Source organism: Panonychus citri, unplaced genomic scaffold (assembly GCF_014898815.1).
Source record: "Panonychus citri isolate SS breed McGregor unplaced genomic scaffold, ASM1489881v1 Contig00068, whole genome shotgun sequence".
Lineage (NCBI taxonomy): Eukaryota > Metazoa > Arthropoda > Arachnida > Trombidiformes > Tetranychidae > Panonychus > Panonychus citri.
In genome coordinates this window covers 781,012-799,365 of record NW_026515473.1, presented here as the reverse complement: position 1 = coordinate 799,365, position 18,354 = coordinate 781,012, and the positions used below count along the sequence as shown (strand labels likewise).

The 18,354-nt window shown below is 30.1% G+C and overlaps 1 protein-coding gene across 1 annotated transcript in view; it reads right to left on the bottom strand.

Moving 5' to 3' along the window:
* LOC128386278 (teneurin-a-like) overlaps nucleotides 1-17,999 on the bottom strand; it is a 44,211-nt gene extending 26,212 nt beyond the window's left edge. The window contains 5 exon segments of the mRNA XM_053345286.1: nucleotides 9,000-9,026; nucleotides 11,468-11,792; nucleotides 11,869-12,504; nucleotides 16,149-17,066; nucleotides 17,202-17,999. Coding sequence (XP_053201261.1) covers nucleotides 9,000-9,026; nucleotides 11,468-11,792; nucleotides 11,869-12,504; nucleotides 16,149-17,066; nucleotides 17,202-17,763 — 2,468 coding nt within the window. The 5' untranslated portion in view covers nucleotides 17,764-17,999.
* Nucleotides 18,000-18,354: the final 355 nt, after the last annotated feature.

Sequence of the window (18,354 nt, the reverse complement as noted above, 5' to 3'; positions counted from 1 at the left end):
TTATATGATTCTTTGGATGAACCAGATAACATCAATCAATATCTTTTTATCATCATCACAATAAACCAATAATGAAGAGTTGAAATAACTCATCAATAATCATGTTTTCAGGTTTGATATCGTCATCAAATTGATGTATTACATCAAATATAATCTTATCATTTGTCTGGGAATACAAATAATGCTAAGATATTATATTGATAATATGATAACACCCATGATAGACAATAACAATAATCATAATCACCAACAATTGAAGATGATAAACAGAAACAGGAGAGATGAAATCAGAGAGAGAGAGAGAGAGAGAGAGAGAGAGAGATCAGATTCAAAATGGAATTGCAATTATTATTATTATATTATAAATATGATATGATAATAGTTGGGTTCAGATCAACAGAGTCTCATGAAATTGAAATAATAGTAACAGTGATAATTTTATTCCGGAAAAAAATGAAAATGTTGGAACTTTTTTTCTCTCTCTCACTTTCCTGCTGAACTTTTGTATTTACATAATATTTTTTTTCTTTCTCATTATTATCATGAATTTCACCCAAAAAGTTGACTAAAAGCTTATACAGTGTTTATTATATATCTTTTTTGCTTTCTTATATTAATAGGAACTGAAAAAATAGATTTGAACTTAAGCTTCTCTGAGGAGTAATTGAAAAAATAACGGTAACCATACAGATGAACAAGACAAGAGTTTTTCATGATGTCACATTGAGACTGAACTTTATTCAAGTGACATTTTGTTATCTCACTAAGAAAATGAGAAACAATAACCATCTCTCTCTCTCTCTCTTACTGACTCGTTCTCTCGTTAGTTTCATCTTTCAATCTGTCAACACATCAAAATGTTGATGAAACTTGATGATTCTGTTGATAATGACAAGTAGGTGAGTGTTCATGAAGAGATAGCAAAAGTAAACGTGTCATTTGAATGATAGAGAGAAGAAAAAAATATTGGAATAAATAAATTTCATGATAATCACAATTTACTTTTCAATCAAATTCAAAGCAAATTGATTATATTTGAGGGGCAGAAAGAAACAAGAAAACAAATTGTTCAGCATTTTAGAAGCAAAAAGTGATACAAAATTCAATGTAGAAAATCAGATACAATATAATAATAATATTATAAATGGAAAAGAAAAATTCAATTTCATGATCTCTTAAGATCATGAAGAGTATATATATTTGTGTATATCATCAACTTTATGGATCATGTTGTTGATCCATGATGATGAATAAGTGAGATGTTATATTTGAGAGGAAAGATTGAGAATTGATTCTGATTGGTATTGGATAAATGCTGAAAGGAAAAGCTGTTGATGATACTCACATATAAAAGAAATTGCAACAAAATTTCACAATGAGAAAAGGAATGTAAAAGTCTAATAATAATGATGAAAGAAGATGATTAGGCTGACAAAAGAATCTTCATCATCATCATCATCATCATCTCTCTCTCTCTCTCTCTCTCTCTCTCTCTTCTCTTTATCTTCATCATCAACAAAAGCAATAACAGTTCATTCAATTGATAATAATGCATATCTCCCTTTTCCTAGTATCCGGGGGGTCATTTTCCCTCATCTTCATGGTAATCTTTGGGTTGGAAGCAGAAATTGACAACATAAGTGTTAATACACTTTTACTTTTCTCTCACTGTTTTTATTCAATTTCAGTTTCCTTTTCCTCTTTTTCGGATCAAGACCATTTGCAAATTTTTCATTCGACTTCATTTTTCGCCAAATTCTTGCAAAATATTTTTCTTCTCTCTCTCTCTCTCTCTCTCTCTCTCTCTCTCTCTCTCTCTCTCTTTCTCTCAATGGCTATTTCTCATTTCACCCATGAGGATGTTACTATTCTCATATATTCTTATTGCATTTACAGTAAACAAGCTTCCTGCTTGTTACTGTTTTTCGCTTCGTTTTTTTTTCTTGCAAATTCTCCTGAGATTTTGTTCTGAATAAAAAATGAACTTGTAATGTGAAAAAAGTATTTCCAATGTTGACTGGAGATTTTTCTTCTCTTTCTCTCTCCCTCTATTCTTGTTTGTAATACTTTGCATTATAATCTTTCCAATTGCATTTACTTTTCTTCACTTGCATTGTATTGCAAATCATTTTCCATTTCCCTTTGTCCGTAATATTATTTTTCTGGTTCTTTCGAAAACAATAAAAGGTTAGAACGATCAACAATCCAGATCATTTCAACTTCTTCCCTTTTCTCGATTCAACAGCATCTCAATTTTTATTCATTTATTCATTATCATCTCTGTCTCTCTCTCTCTCTCTTTCCTGAACTCGTCATCAAGTTGATCAAATTAAAAACATGAAAATGAAAGCAAATAGATTGGATCTTTTTCCTGATAATTCATTCTGCTCTTTAAATCCACCACCAAATCCAATTGACTGAACATTAGATTGACAAGGGAACGCATTTATTTTACATTCCTTTCGATGCATCATCAACCTCTAACATTTGACCTTTTCTCCACCTTCATCTCCATCTTCCTTCATCTTCTTCATTTTCTCTATGTTCTTTTATTATTATCTCTCTCTCTCTCTCTTTCTCTCCTCCTTCTTTTCCACTTATTCCTCCTCCTTCCTCTCGCGTGATAATTTATCTAAACGGAAGATGCAATTTCTTGGTTACATCTTTCGAGTTACTCCTCAATCTATTACTTTATCATTATTAATACGGGAAAAGGAAGTTGAAATAATCAGAGAGACACTTCAATTGTACATTGGTGAGTATGTGTGTGTGTATATATTTTTTGGCTCTACAGTTTCAATAGATTGTCTCATCCGATAAGTTCAAAGATCCCCTGAGAATCAACAACTTGGTGATAATTTTGATGGGTAAAAGGGGAGAACCAGGAGCAAAAAAAAAGAGTAGCAGTAAATGTTAATCATGATAATAAAATGGGAGGATGAGAAGGAGAAATGCTAGTGTTTCGTGGTGAGTGTAACAAAGTTACACTATTTACTTCAGTGATTGTTACAATTTAATACAACATTTATATGACATTTTCGAGCCTCGATAAAAGGTTAATCAGAAAATGGAGTAAAATCAATTTCAATTGAATGGTTAAAGTTTTTACTCGCTAGTTTTTCACAATTTTCATCATGTCATCTTCATTGAATAATGATGAAAACACTTTCATTATCATTCTCAATCATCTTCAAATTGGTTATCATCATAATTATAATCAACCAGAATCAAAGTCACATTCAATTCCCATGTTACTTTTGTATATATACACTTGATTACATGTTTAAATAGACAATGTCAGAGACTTTCAGTTTCATATTCTTGTCAAACATTTACCCTGAGATTCATTATTATAATTACACCAATGACTGTATGAGAATGACAGAGATTGAGATGATGAAGAAGATGATGATGATTACCATCATGATTATCCATCATTCAAATGATTCCTGATAATCATAATAATATAATCATGATGATAATGATATTTCAAGCATATAATGAATTGGTAAAGTTTCAAAGTGGCAAAACATGAAAATCTCACCCGATATAATTTCATCATTTTGAATATACTTTTTTTTTTGAATATACTGTGTAAATGATGATGATGATCATCATCATTTCACATAAAGAGGTTATCAAAATGATGAAATTGTAAAGGAGGAGGAGGTGAAATTATAATATTGTTACATTATCAGGGGATTCAAGTGTATATTGAATTGTTCAGGGAATCGATTAGGATCAAGACAGGGAGTGAATAAAAGTTCAATATTATCTAAGCTGTAGTTGAAAAAATCGTATAGATAATAACATAAGTATCATTGAAATAGTTTCCATCAACTATTTTTTGATTACATTGAATATCAAGATTCAAGAGAAATGAAAAATGTTGATCATCAGTCAGTCAGTTTTCAGGATACATCATGAAAATGTATCAATAAAATGTTGGGTAAACATGAAAATTTTGATTCTATGGAAATGATTTGAAACCATGAAATGAAATTTAATCAATAAACTAATCAATTATTATGATAAAAATGTTGCTGATAATTATCATTACAATATTAATCAGCTAATATTTGCTGGTTCATTCATCAATATTAGCAGGTTAATCATGACAAAATTTGAGCTCTTTTTTCAGATATATATATATTCATGAGACTATTATTTAGCATAATATAATCATTAATTCATTAAATTGCCAATAAAAGGTTGGGTAGTTAATGGTAATCATAATACAATCAGTCACATGATGAATATACATGAATCAACATAATTAGACCATTTTCACAGGTTTAACTGATTTTTCGTGTAAATATTATATCATTTTCAACGATAATACAGTTAACATAATCATAGTAATCAGAATATTGGAATCATGCAACTTGATAATCATGAATAGAGAACAAAAAAATAACTAAATGAATGAAAAGATTAAATCTTGTTCCTTGTTAATGTTTATAATAGAAGATTAAAGTTCTTAATTGTTGAAAACTCAATCATTATCTTTTTCCTTCAAGTGATAATATGTTTTACATTCAGATTCAGTGAATGTAAGATTTTTAATCCATCAAGGAAATAGAAACATTCATCATGATTAAAGGGCATTAGTTCACAGGTAATAAATGATAGAAAGAGGAGAACAATTAAAAATAATTGTAATTAGTTGATCTCATTTATTATAATGCTAATATCATGGTGGCAATTTTCATCATCTCGAGTTGTTATTTTTAGAGAGGATAAAATGTCAACGGGTTAGATAGTTACTTGACATTCATTGATAATTTAATTCAAATGTTTAGATTAATGTTTACTTGTTACTTATGATAATTGCAACAATTAAAATAAATTATCAAGATAATCAAGCTTACAAAGGATAAATATTAATAGGATGGTGAAAATGTTTTCCAATTTTCATGTAGAAAAGCTCATTATTATTATATCTTATATTAGATACTATTAGGTTTTCGGTAGTGAAAATATTAATTTAGTTTAACAGTAAATCACATTTATGAGGCACAATAAGAGATTAGATTAACATAATTTATCGCTGATACAATTAGAGTGGATGATCAGTGAGATGAGAGTTAATTTCATCAATGGAAAAGGTTGTAGAGAGAGAGAGAGAGAGAGAGAGAGAGAGAGAGAGAATATTTATCCTTCGATATGATTAAAGTGAAATTGTTTCTTATTACAAATTGACAATAAATTGATTTAAGTGTAACACATATTACAAGCGAAATGGAATCATTTGTTATGGTGAATTTAATCAATTATCAAATAATTTGCCTGAGGGTGTGATTAGTTTCCATATCAAAGGTTAAATTGGATCATGAAGTTCAGTTGGTTGAAGCAAATTTCCATGGAAAATTTCAAAAAATTTGAAACTTTTCTCTTCTTTCTCTGCAATATTGATGAAAAGATGATGAGGTTATCAGAATCTTGTCGATAGTTGTTATGTTTTTTGCTATTCCTTCTTCATGAGAGAATAGACATATTGGAGAAAATGTTCATGATGGAAATTGGAAAAAAAAGAATAGAAGAAAAAAGTTCAATTCCAATCAATCATTTGTGACACACTTGTACCAAGACATTTACAAGAGAATGAAGAAGAGAAAAAAAAAGTGTTCAGAAAAGTTCCAAGCTTCTTATTTTGTTGAGATAGAATTGATAATGAGAGAATGACCAATACAGAATCAATTAGTTGTGAGTATTAAGGTTGAGGGAACAAAAAGAAAAGTTGATTTATATTCACAATATAAACGATTGAAATGTAAATCAGAGTGAGTGTTCAAGCACCATGATCATCATCATGATGATTGTTATCAGATGAGGAAAAAAGAGTTGGTGAAAAGTGAGTGTTAAGGTAACAGGGTAAAAAAATGTTGCTTCATCTGCAAGAAAAATGAAACATCAACTATAACAAGTAACATGGGTAACATTAGATTAGAACCACAAAAGTTTTTTTTCTTCCTCTTCAGAACAGAAAAGCAATCAACTTGAGACCTGAAGAAAGTGTCAAAAAAGAAGAGGTAAGATGAAGGTGGGTGTGTGTATGTGTGTACATGATGGAGGTGGAAGGAGAAGAGAGCGAGAGAAAATGGAATATAAAATCATGATAGAAATCGATAGATTCTCAGTATTTTTCTCTCTCTCTGTGTATGGATGAAAATCATTTCATTCCTCAAAGGATCAATTTCTCATTCAGTTACAGTTAACATGAATATCTAAATACACTTTGGACTTTCAAACATGGAATAGTTGAAAAAATTTCCGAATTCAGAATCATCATCATGGGAAGAGGAAAAAGAATGAGATGAGAGGATGAAAATGATCGAATTTTCTTATTTTTTCTCTTTCAGACTTGTCATTTGTTTCCTTTTTTTTCTTTCATCATTTAGATTTTTTTCTTCACTCTCTTAACAAACATTCTACTCTCTTCCACAAACACATCATCCTCATCTCTACCTTTCTACTCTACACTTATCATCATCATCACCATCATCATATATTCATCGTCTTTCTCATCCACCGCCTACTCATCCTTATTGTTACTTCATCTTTTTCCATCTTCTTCCATCTTCTTGTTTGACATTTTGAAGGGAATGTTATTATCCAAGCAGAATGTCAGGCGAAAATGTTGATGAATGAAATTGAATGTTTCTCATGTTCACAAATTGGAAACAATTAAATCTAATAATATAATCTCAACATTTAAACAAAATACAAATGAGAATCACTATCAACAACTAAACATATACACTTCAAGTTATTTTCAGCTTGATTCAAGTTCCATTTTCAATGCCACAAAATTGATTGTTCAATATTTACAATATCGAGTTTAAATTTTATCATCATTACCTCCAACTATCTATTGATTGTAACAAAGGCAAGATGATAAAATAGCTCACTAACCAGGTAAGTGTACTTGTGCCTTCATTTACCTGGAAAGGTAAACACAACAACTATCAAATATAATGATTAACTTGGTAGTAACTTGTTCAAATGAAGAGATGAAGAGATGAAGAGAGAGAGAGAGAGAGAGAGTCTAAGTTGAAATGATTCATGATATGGAGGTTCAATTGAAGGTTCAATATGTCGATAGTAGATATAACTGAAGGGTGGAGAAAATTTCAGTCTTGAAAACTGAAAAAAAGGTAAGTTTCATGGCCTGAGGGTGCAAAGTTATCTCAATCATGTTGGAAATTTTTTTTCTCTCCATCTTGATTGATATACTCTTTATTCAATAGCTTCAAGGTAGTCACATTCAATGGATAAATACACACATAACTCATCATGAAATTTTCAATGAAACATATAAACAGGATGATTATTATAAACATGAAGATTGAAACATGATGTGGATAAGGAAGTTGAATAAAAATTAATGAATCATCAGAATCAGTCAAGTTGAAGCAAGAAGAGAAAAAAAACTACGATAGTACGAGAGATAAATAAAGAGGAAAATTAATCAGATTTCATGGTAAAGAAATAAATGAATCAGAACTGAATCTCAAAAGTTATCATAAATTTTCGTGAACTGAAACAGTTTCCTCTCCCTTATTGAATTAATCCAGTTCTGAAATTTGGTACAAGATGAAAGAGATAAAATCTGAATAACATGCTAACGGCATATTCAATTTACCAAAGGTAAACTTTTACAGGGGAAAATAAAAACTAAAGAATTCAAAGTTTGATTCTTAATGCATGATAACCTTATGTTCAGCAAGAGAATCAGGGGAAACATGATGATGATGAAAATCAAGATGAACATTATGATGACAGTTGAACAAAACTGAGAGAAGAAAAAAGTTATACAATAAAGTCAATAATCTTTAAATTGAAAGTTCTAAAAAGGTTTTTTCTCTTTTTTATTCTTCTTCTTTTCGAAAATGAACTTTTTCTCATTTCCTTTATTATTATCGTTGCTTTTGTTTCTATTGCTTAAAATGAGAAGGAAGAGAAAAACTATTACAAAAATGATAATGAAAAGAGAGTAATAAGTTAATAGAGTGAGTAGGAGAGAAAAAGAACTCACCCTGGAAAATGTTTATTCGAATTAGGTAGTAATAATAATATTCGAAAGAGAGAAATGGAGAAAAGTTCTAACAGGATAAATGATGGAAAAAAAACTCCTTGAGCTTTTCTATTCTTTATCATGTGTTCATCGTTTGAACCTCAATCATTTTATTTTTTTTCTTCTTCTCTTTTTTTACTCTGAGTTGGAATTTCATTCATTTCTATCATGATGATTCTCATGGGAGTTTTGTTTTTCTAAGGTGGAAGAGTGAAAAAAAAGTTCTAACATTTAAAAGTAAATAAAATCATCTTGAGAGACCTGAAAATGAGACAGAACTTTTGTTCCTGAGAAAATAAGATGAATCTTTTACTCTTCATGATAAAATGTCCACGACAAAGTAAATGACAAAGTTCAATCGAAAAGATTAGAAAGAAAAAGTTGAGATTACAAGTTTTATCTTCTCGAATCTCGAATGATTTTTCATGATGTATCTTCGACATCTTTCACTGATTAACAATGATAATCAAGATTCGAATTTTAGATCTTGTGAATATAATCGAAAGTGAGATGAATCGAGAATAGAACAAAAAAAATAGAAAAGAAAACTAGCTCAATCATCTTTTATTATCTTTCGCGTTTTTTACCAACTCCCAACTTTTATCATCTCATTGATTATGTATTAGCCCTAAGGGATGACAACTCATTGAAAGAAAGAATTAGAGATCGAGAGAGAAAGAGAAAGAGAGAGAAAGAATGAGAGAGAGAGAGAGAGAGGAGAGATAAATAAAGTAACAATGATACAAAAAAACGAGGAGTTGATGGAATAGGAAATAAGGAAGAATGAGAAAAATTTGTTCGATGAACAAATGTAATTATTTTATCTTCATTAACATGTTTCTCATTTGCATTCACAATACTAATCAAATATAAATATTCAGCCAAATGATAACTCGACTTTGTTTTAGGACCACATACTCACCTTTGGCTAAATGCACTCCAAAATTGACTGGACATTATGTTCATGTTATTAGTTATTAGAACATAGAGAATCATGAGAATGATGAAGAAGAAGGAAAAAAAGAAAGAAAAAGGAAGAGAGAGAGAAGGGATTGATTAAGTTATGATAAACAGGATTGAATTTCATGTAGATGTCATGATGATAATCCTGAATTCTTTCCTAATTTACCTGATTATGTCTCGAAAAGAGAGGGGGGAAAATACCGAAATTCGAAAATAGTAAATGAGCAGAATGAATAAATTGGAAAACTAAATTAGAGTTCGAGTTCTAACCTTTTGAACTTGACTGAAAAAAAGATAAAATTCCAACTATCGTAATCATTAGAACAAAAGATTTCGAAAATGAGATGGGATTAACTTTTAGTTTTCGTTTCATGGTAATTAAATTTAATCTAATCTATTTTTATGGTAATGAGGTTTCGTTTTAATTACATCAATCAAGCATTTTTTTTATATTTCTTTTACTAATATCATAGAGAGAAATGATTATGATAACACTAACACTAACAGGGAAGGTGAAGGAAAGTTGCAAAGTATAAAGATTAAGAAAAGGTGATGAAATTTACTCAGGGAACTGAAAAGTTCAGAAAGAGAGAGAGTTATTATATCGCATGAAGATATTATGAGAGGTTCAAGATTTTGTTGAGTGTTTTATTACTCAGAATTTTGTTATTTTTCTGACTATTCTGTTGAATGAAAATCATGGGAGGAGTTGGAGGAAGAGGAAGTTGAAATGTGAATGAAAAGTTATCAATAAAAATTTTCTCAATGGATAAAGAGAGAGAGAAAGAAAGAGAGATGATTTTGTAATCCAAAAGACTGAGGGGGAGCTTAAAAGAGGAGGATGAGGATGAATAAAAGGATTTCCACACATAATATTATGTATATTAGAATGGGAGAGAAATAAATTACATATATATTTATATGAAGATGTTATTATATAAGGTGACAGGCAAGGATATGGGGGTGGTTTAGAGTGGATGAAATTGTGTTCGATGATGATTATCAGGGAGAAAAAGATGAATAAGTGAGAAAAATATATATCAATAGATTCAGAGGGTGTTGAGGATAAGAGAAAGAGTCATGGTGATGATGGAATGAGAGAGATAGAGAGTTGATGATGACTGGGAGGGATATGGAAATGTTTCAACATATAAGAAAGAGGGAGGAAAGTTTTTGGTGATTCGAATGGAAAAATGAGAAGGAAAAAATGGAAAAAGGATTCATGGTGATGATGATGATGATGATGATGGTTAACATTTAGAGGAAGATACAAAGGAGATGGGAAGATGAGGCACATATATGGAAAGTGTGTATATAAGGTTGCAGAATGAGAGGGAGAATAAAAAAAGATTCGACAAAAAGAACAAAAAAAAACCTAAGAAACGAATAAAAGTTTCCAGCTTATTTCATCAGAGAAAAAAACTAATTGAATATTTTAATGGGCTTTTCTCTCCTCACATGGTAAAACTATTATCATTGAAAAAAGAAAGAGAGCAAAAAAAAAAGTTCTGATATGAATACTTTTATGGTTGACAAAATTCTGAGCTGATTTTGATGAAAATGCAGGGAAAAAAAATATTTCTCCTCTTTTCCATGATTATATTATCACCACAAGGGAAATACAAATTCAGTTAATGAATCAACTGAGATCAACCATTTAAATTAACGGTGTAACCACCATGACTTAACATTTTCAACTTGAAGGTTTAATTGAGGTTTTATATTATCAATTTAATGAGAGAATCAAAATTTTATATCAGATTTTGTTTTTTTTGCGCTCACAATTCAAACTGATAATAGTTTTAACTACTAACCTAATAAAGTTAATTGATGATTATCTGAATGCCCATTAAGAAATTTATTACCTTGTGAAAATCAAAGTGATTTAAACTAATCAGTTGAAATATTCTGAGACTGTGATCATTATCAGGGAATTACAATACAATGTTACTTTTTTTTGATTGATAACAATTAAAATTAACTAAAAAATGGCTCATAAAAATTAGCAAAATTTGATTGTAATTTAATCTCTTACTGGTAAATGATATTATATTTCATATGAATCTCTGAGGCTTCATATTGTTGTAATAGATATTGGAATAGAATTTTTTTTTTCTGTGAAACAATTAAGGGAAATTAGTGAGTTCGAAATTGGGTTCAATTTGATGTTTTCGATTTCATTTTTGTCGAGGAAAAAGTTCTAATGGTTAACATATATTCTTATGTAACAATTTAAATCAAATTTTCGTCAAATCAAAGTAACATGAAAAATGTGATATTAGAATTGGAAATGTTTTTGTTAACATATAATAAGTGTAAACATGTAATTGTTTAATGATTTGATTGATTAGTGTGGTTTATGTGTGTGTGTGTATTTATATTTATGAGAATTATGAATCATTATCGAAATTGTTTTATCAAACTTACCTTTCGGAATAATCGTCTCGATGAGCGTAACTTTGAACGGAACCTTCTTCAATTAGAAATTTCATCTTCTGATAGAAAGAAGCTGTAACCGAAGGAGGCGATTTTCGAAGTAAAATGTCCAATGGATCAGGTGATCGTAGGCACATAAGGGAATCTTTACATTCTTCCGTTGAACAACATTCAGAATCAGCGCAATCGATTAGTCCATCGCGATCATTATCAACATCATCGGCACAATTTGTCTCCGATGGATGAGAACAATCTTTACCTGTCCAACCTTCATTACAATTACATCTCCAGGTAAACTCACGATCTACATCATTGTCTTTATTTAGAAAGAGAGATCAGGTTATTTTTTTAATTGTTTGATTATTTGGTCAATCATAATATTTCGATCTTACCTTTGGCACATATTCCATGATTTGAGCAACCATTTGCACACCCGTTAAAGGTACAATGTTTACCCATCCAGCCATCGACACAAACACAGGTACCATTTGAACATTGTCCATGTTCAAGGCATCTTACATCACATGAAAGCCTTTCACAATTGGCACCTTCCCAACCTGAATCACAGACACATGATCCACCCTCACATAGACCATGAGAACCACAGTCAAGGTTACACTTTGCAATTGAACAATCATCACCTAACCATCCAGGGAAACACGAGCATTTCTCTGAATCTAAATCATATACACCACGGGAATTACAATGAGGAAAAAATTTATTCAATCTATGGTCAATTTGTGAACAATTAACACCCTTCCAGCCCATTTTACACCAACAGGTACCATCGATACATGCACCATGTTTAGAGCAATTTGGTTCCAAACAATCAGCAATTTCACAATTTTCACCCTTGAATCCAGGTAGACAATTGCAAACACCATTGGTACACTTTCCGTGTCCATTACAATCTGAAATCTCACAATCAGATGAACGTATATTACATTCTGGTCCTTTCCAGCCAATCTCACAATGACATCTTCCACCAAGATATCGACCATGACCACTACATAGAACTGGACAAACACCTTGAAAGACAAACAAGTAAAAAGTAAAATGAAAACAATCATTAGCCAATCAACAAAATCTCACAATCGGAAAAGGAAACAAACACAAAAGGAAATACGTCAAAGATAAACACTAACCCCAAGGGCCTTTTCTTATCGTTAATCTTAAAAATTTAATCAATCTACTAATATACTACAACAATCAGCTAATCACTTAAGTTCTTGATAAGAAACTATAATGAAAATGATAACAATTTGTAGATTAAAAGATTTGTCTTAATGCTTTTTTCTTGAGTTTGGTTTCGATTTTTGTATAAAAAGGTCAAGCTGAAAATTGGCCAGAATTCTGGTTACCATGGTTTCCATTCATTCATCTCAATTTTCAGGTAATATCATGTTATCTTCATATTTATCTCATATTACTTTCTACACACTCTTGAAAATACTTTCTTTTGTATATTATCAGCCATTATCATCACTACTTTCATCATCCATTCATCTTAACCATCATCTTAACTCAAATTAAAAGATGCAGAAACAGTAAACCATTATGTAAAGTATATATATATATAAGGTCATGACCTTTTGATGACCATCATAATCATCAGCATCATTATTATCATCATCAACATGAGAATAGCTAACAAATCCTATCCTAATGAGAAGCACATCAAGTAATCAACTAATCATCTGATGATGTTAACACAATTTAATGAAAACCACACGTAATATAATTAAATTGATACGAGAAGAGAGCAACAAAAAAAAAACGAAGGTGAAAATGTTTCATCATCAAATTGTTGTTCATGGAAACTCATGGACATGGTGATAAGAATTGATCAGAAATTGTGAAAGAAAAGGTAAACTAAATGTGATTATCTATTATCCTTACAAATGATCAGCTTGAATTGTGAGTAGATTTGATTATCTAATAATTTGATTCCTCAATTGTGACTCAGTATGAATACTATTGAATAGCATATTGTTGCTCTACTATTACAACATTAGTGATTAGTATCAATGATAACAAGTAATATCTTTTCATGAAGGAAGATGAGCAAAAAAGCAACATGGTGATGATGATGACGATGATGATGATGATACTGTCAACAAGATGCAATAACAACAATGAGAAAATCATTTACAAAATGATAGAAACATTATTATTATATATAAATGTGTGTTCATTATTAATAAGAATACAGAATCAAATGAATAGATTCATATTATTACAACTTAGAAATCAAATCAAGATAAATGTGATCTCATAAAATGTCCAGTTTCTTTGAGTATATATTAATAATACAAATAATAAATGATAATAATAATATAACAAATGGGCATTGATGTCATTGGTCACTCACAATTTGGGAATAGAGATGGTCAGTACATTGTGCTAAGATACAATTACATTGAACAATATTCTTGGGTTGCTGATGATGATGATGATGATTTTTACTCAACAGATAAACAAAATGGAGTCTCATCTATCCACCATTTTTGATGATAATGGTACTAGAAAATGTCATCATCATCATCATCATCTTCTCTTGGAAACATCAATAATAAATCAATCTTCCCACCAGGTAATAAGTAAATATATTCACCGATACAATTGTCTATTCTGATCTAACGGTAAATCTATTGTTTAATTCCCAGGTAATATTATCAATAATTTACTCTATCAACTCATCTGATTATTTGTTAGACTTTTTTTTTGTTATTCTGTTCAAGTTTTTCATCATTAAGGATAATCATTCAAATGAATTGTAATAATAATAAGTAAAGATGTCACGTCATGATCATTTGCTGATCATTATCATTATTAGGACCGGAGGGTCACCCTTTAATTGGCCTCATCTTTGTAAAATTTTCAAGGTTAGGGAACAACCTTCAACCTTCCGAGTTCAACTAGTCTCTCTCTCCCTCTCTCTCTCTCTTCCTACTCCACCCAAAACCCACTCGTATTTTCATTTGTCTATTAGTTAATCGTGATTAAAATAATCACAAACAAAACTTAATATTGACTCATTCATATAATCTTGTTTATCTTAATCTTTATTACGGATTAACATTGTTATTAGTCATCACTCTTAATTTACACAATCAATTTATTATATTTAAGCTTGAAAATTGATTATTATTATATTGTCATCGTGTCTCCCTTATTGTTAATCAGGTTGATTAACATTCAAGTTAAACAATCTGAAAACAAACAATATAATATACAATAATAATATATTACTATTCCTTATATCATGTTTAACCTCATTAAACTAATTTCTATGATTAATGATTATGATAAATCAGCATAACGGTAAAAACTAATAAAGCTCAACCCATTTGAGGTAATTTAACAAAAGACAATCTCTTAATATCGCAATAGCGTTCAGGTCGATATCAAGTCTAGATCATTTTCGATTACAATTACATCTAATTGCCATCGAAACATAATTAGTGGTGGAGAGAGAGAGAGCAAAAAAATACTCGAAAATCTAATGCTAATTAGCTTATACAGTTAATTAGCGATTTTTAGCTAATATTTTCACACCCAAAGTTCAGCTTAACATTGAGATCAATGTTCTAGTAATCAAATCCCTTTGAATTGCATGATAACAATTGAACAGAACTTGGAGATTATATTCTGAGTAAGGAATTTAACATTCAGGGTAAACTATTCATTCATTTCAATCGGAAATAATCATTAATAATCATCATGATAGTTTAATATCAGTAACAGAATATTTTTCTCAATCCTATTGTATATTATAACAAGGAAGTAAAAAAAAACCTCATTAATTATCATGAGTTACAAGGTGATGGGCAAATCCACAGTTAATGGTTAATGATGAATCTAATGATTGGTTATCACAATATCATTGTATTAAAATTCATTAATAATTAAAAGGTTCGTTTTTCAAATGATATTAATTGTTTGGGAGTTAAATCTGATTCAATTGAATGAATAAACATTGTATTTATGTACCTTTTAAACCTCATCATTAACTGATTGTTGAAATAATTATCATATAACATTAGTGATTATTATTATCGAAAAAGGAAAATAATAATAATAATAATATTATTCAATCTACTAGATTCAGTTAATGTATGAATTTCATGAAAGTTTTGTTCCAGGTCAATTAATTAGTGACCAATTAAATACGTGAAATTTTTACTCAAATAAAAAACAAAATTAAACCTTTTCTTTTTTTACTTTGATTGTGATGATTATTGGGAACAATTTATTTGTTTTGATTCACTGATTGTTTCAGTTTCAGTGACCAGCCAAATATTTACAGTAACGATAATTATACAGAATCAAATTAAACGTTTCAGAGTGAGAGAGTTAGTATGTGATCGTGAATAATTCATTGCTCATGAATACGATAAAATATCATGACACTTAACAAATATTAGCTAAATTTAGTTGCTCAGGTAATTCTGGGTTGAGATTCATTTGAGTAATAAGAGTGTTGATTAGTTGAAGTCTAAAGTCATCTCTTGTATATGATAAAAAAATTCTGATATCAAATATCATGATCATGGAGATGATTTTTATTTGAGAATTTGGAGAAAATTTTTTGAGATTGATTTTAGATTCGTTTTAAGAACTTTTGAAACTCTGAACTGATATGTATTGGAAAATGAATTATGATACTTACTATCACTGCATTCAACTCCAATGAATCCAGGGAAACAGAAACATTTTCCTTGTTGACATTTACCATGACCATTACAGTTATTCTGACATGATGTTGAAATATCATCGGCGAAAGTGATTTTCAAATTAATTGGAGTCTCGATTTCACCGTCATTGACAATAACCAAATACCAAGTTCCAGTTTCAAGATATTTTAAAATTTCTGAACTAAAGTCACTACTTTCTACAGAATGTCCAGAATTTCGTGTATTACTGTCAGAATGACCAGTTGATTTAGGTGTAATTATCTCCATATAATCGTATGAGGTCAAAGTTGGTGGTTCACTACGACGTAAGAATAATGCAAATCGAGATCTAATTGGAAGTCCAATAAACGAGAATCGTGCAAATATCGACTTATTTTGTTGAATTCTCGAAGTAAAAGCAAAATGGGAAGATAATGTTTCAGTAATTAGCACGAATTTACCGTTAGATTTAATTTCATTGTAAAGATAAATTTCTTGCGGAAGATTAACCATTGAACAAGGTCCATTTTTCCTGTTCTTCCTATGAGTTGATGATGGAAAATAATCAGTACCAATTAATTCTGATCGATTATTGTGATTTCCGTTTAAGGAAATTGATTCTAATGATTTGTTAATCAAATTAACATTTTCTTTAAAGGAAACTGATGATAAGGATGTAGAAGAAGAGGAAGATGATTGTTGATTGTTATTACTATTTAGTTGACCATTTCCAAGTGAATCATATATACGATTGGCTTTAAATGTTGTTCCATTTAATGTTAATGGTGTTAAATGAGATTTTTGAGTTGATTGTCCAAAAGATGATGGTGATAATGATTTATCTTGATTTGCTGATTCTTCAATTACTATACAAGGTTTAGCATTTTCGTCAGTGTATCTTGATGATTCTGCTACTGTTCATCATTTGATGATAAAGAAAAAGTAGTGAAGGAACAATTTTAATATTGTATTAACTCATGTGTTATTATCCATAGAAATTGATTGATTGTTTTGATCTAAAGTTAATTGATTGAAATTAAAGTTCTTACCTTGTTTATATGCTACAATAGAAAGTAATGTAAGGCAGATTAGTACCAAAAAAAGTGTCGATAAACGCCAATAACATGGTTGCCTTTCGGAGGGCGAACAACCTTTACTCCAATTGAAATTGAACCTTGATACTCTTATTGCCGTTGAGGTTGACGATGAGTGTTGATCTGATCTTGGATAACCGTGTTGATGGGTTGAATAAAGCACAGAGCCAACGGCACCTCCGTTACCGGTTAAAGTTGAAAAAAGTACTTGTGGTGGTGCATCACTTGGCTCTAAATGTTGAGACGGATGAACGTGACTTGGTAATGGTATTAAAGGTCCAGTTGTTGAATTTTGTGTCGCCAATTCTTGGTAAATGTTATCTGGTGGATATGGTGATGAGGTTGAGTAAAGATTTTTTTGTACACGAGAAAATCTCTGATGTGATCTATAAGAATTTGGTATCTGATGATATGGTGGAGGTGCTTCGGAAACTGAACTTTCCACTGAATCACAAATTGATCGACCGGTTCTCGATCGTGTTGATGAATCACGTATATAAATATCTGAACTCGCCATTAGTTATATATTGTTGTATAAGAGGAAGGAAATAAAAATTTTCTTTTCTTTTCTATTGAAATTCAAGTTGTATTGAGTAAAAGACGAAAAATTTGAAGAAATGGACAAATTGACAGAAGAAAACAACAGTTTGAACAGTTTTAGGAAAGAACCAGGATGAAATGTGAGTATTTCTTGTTGATGGAGAAAAGAATTGAAATTTTCCACTTTGCTCATGAGCGAAAAATAAACCGATCGATTTCTCGAAGTAGATCAAAATAGTAGAGGCGCAAAGGTTTCAAATTCTCTATTTGAACAAAAATCTACACAATATCATCTTCTTCTTCATCTTCTCTTCATCTTCATCATTATCTTCCTATAAGAGATAAAGATCAGAATTTCATCAACATGCGCCAAAGAAAAAGATTCAGATTCTATGTAACATAATGTCATCTATCGGATTCCATTCATAGTAAAAGACTATCGAAGATAAAACTGTAAACATAACCATAAAAATCTCCCGAACTTTCACCTTGAAGTCCAAAAAAAATCTTCAGAAAACTCAATCGATTCCAAAAAAAACTAAAGTTAAATTCATCAACTATTAATAAA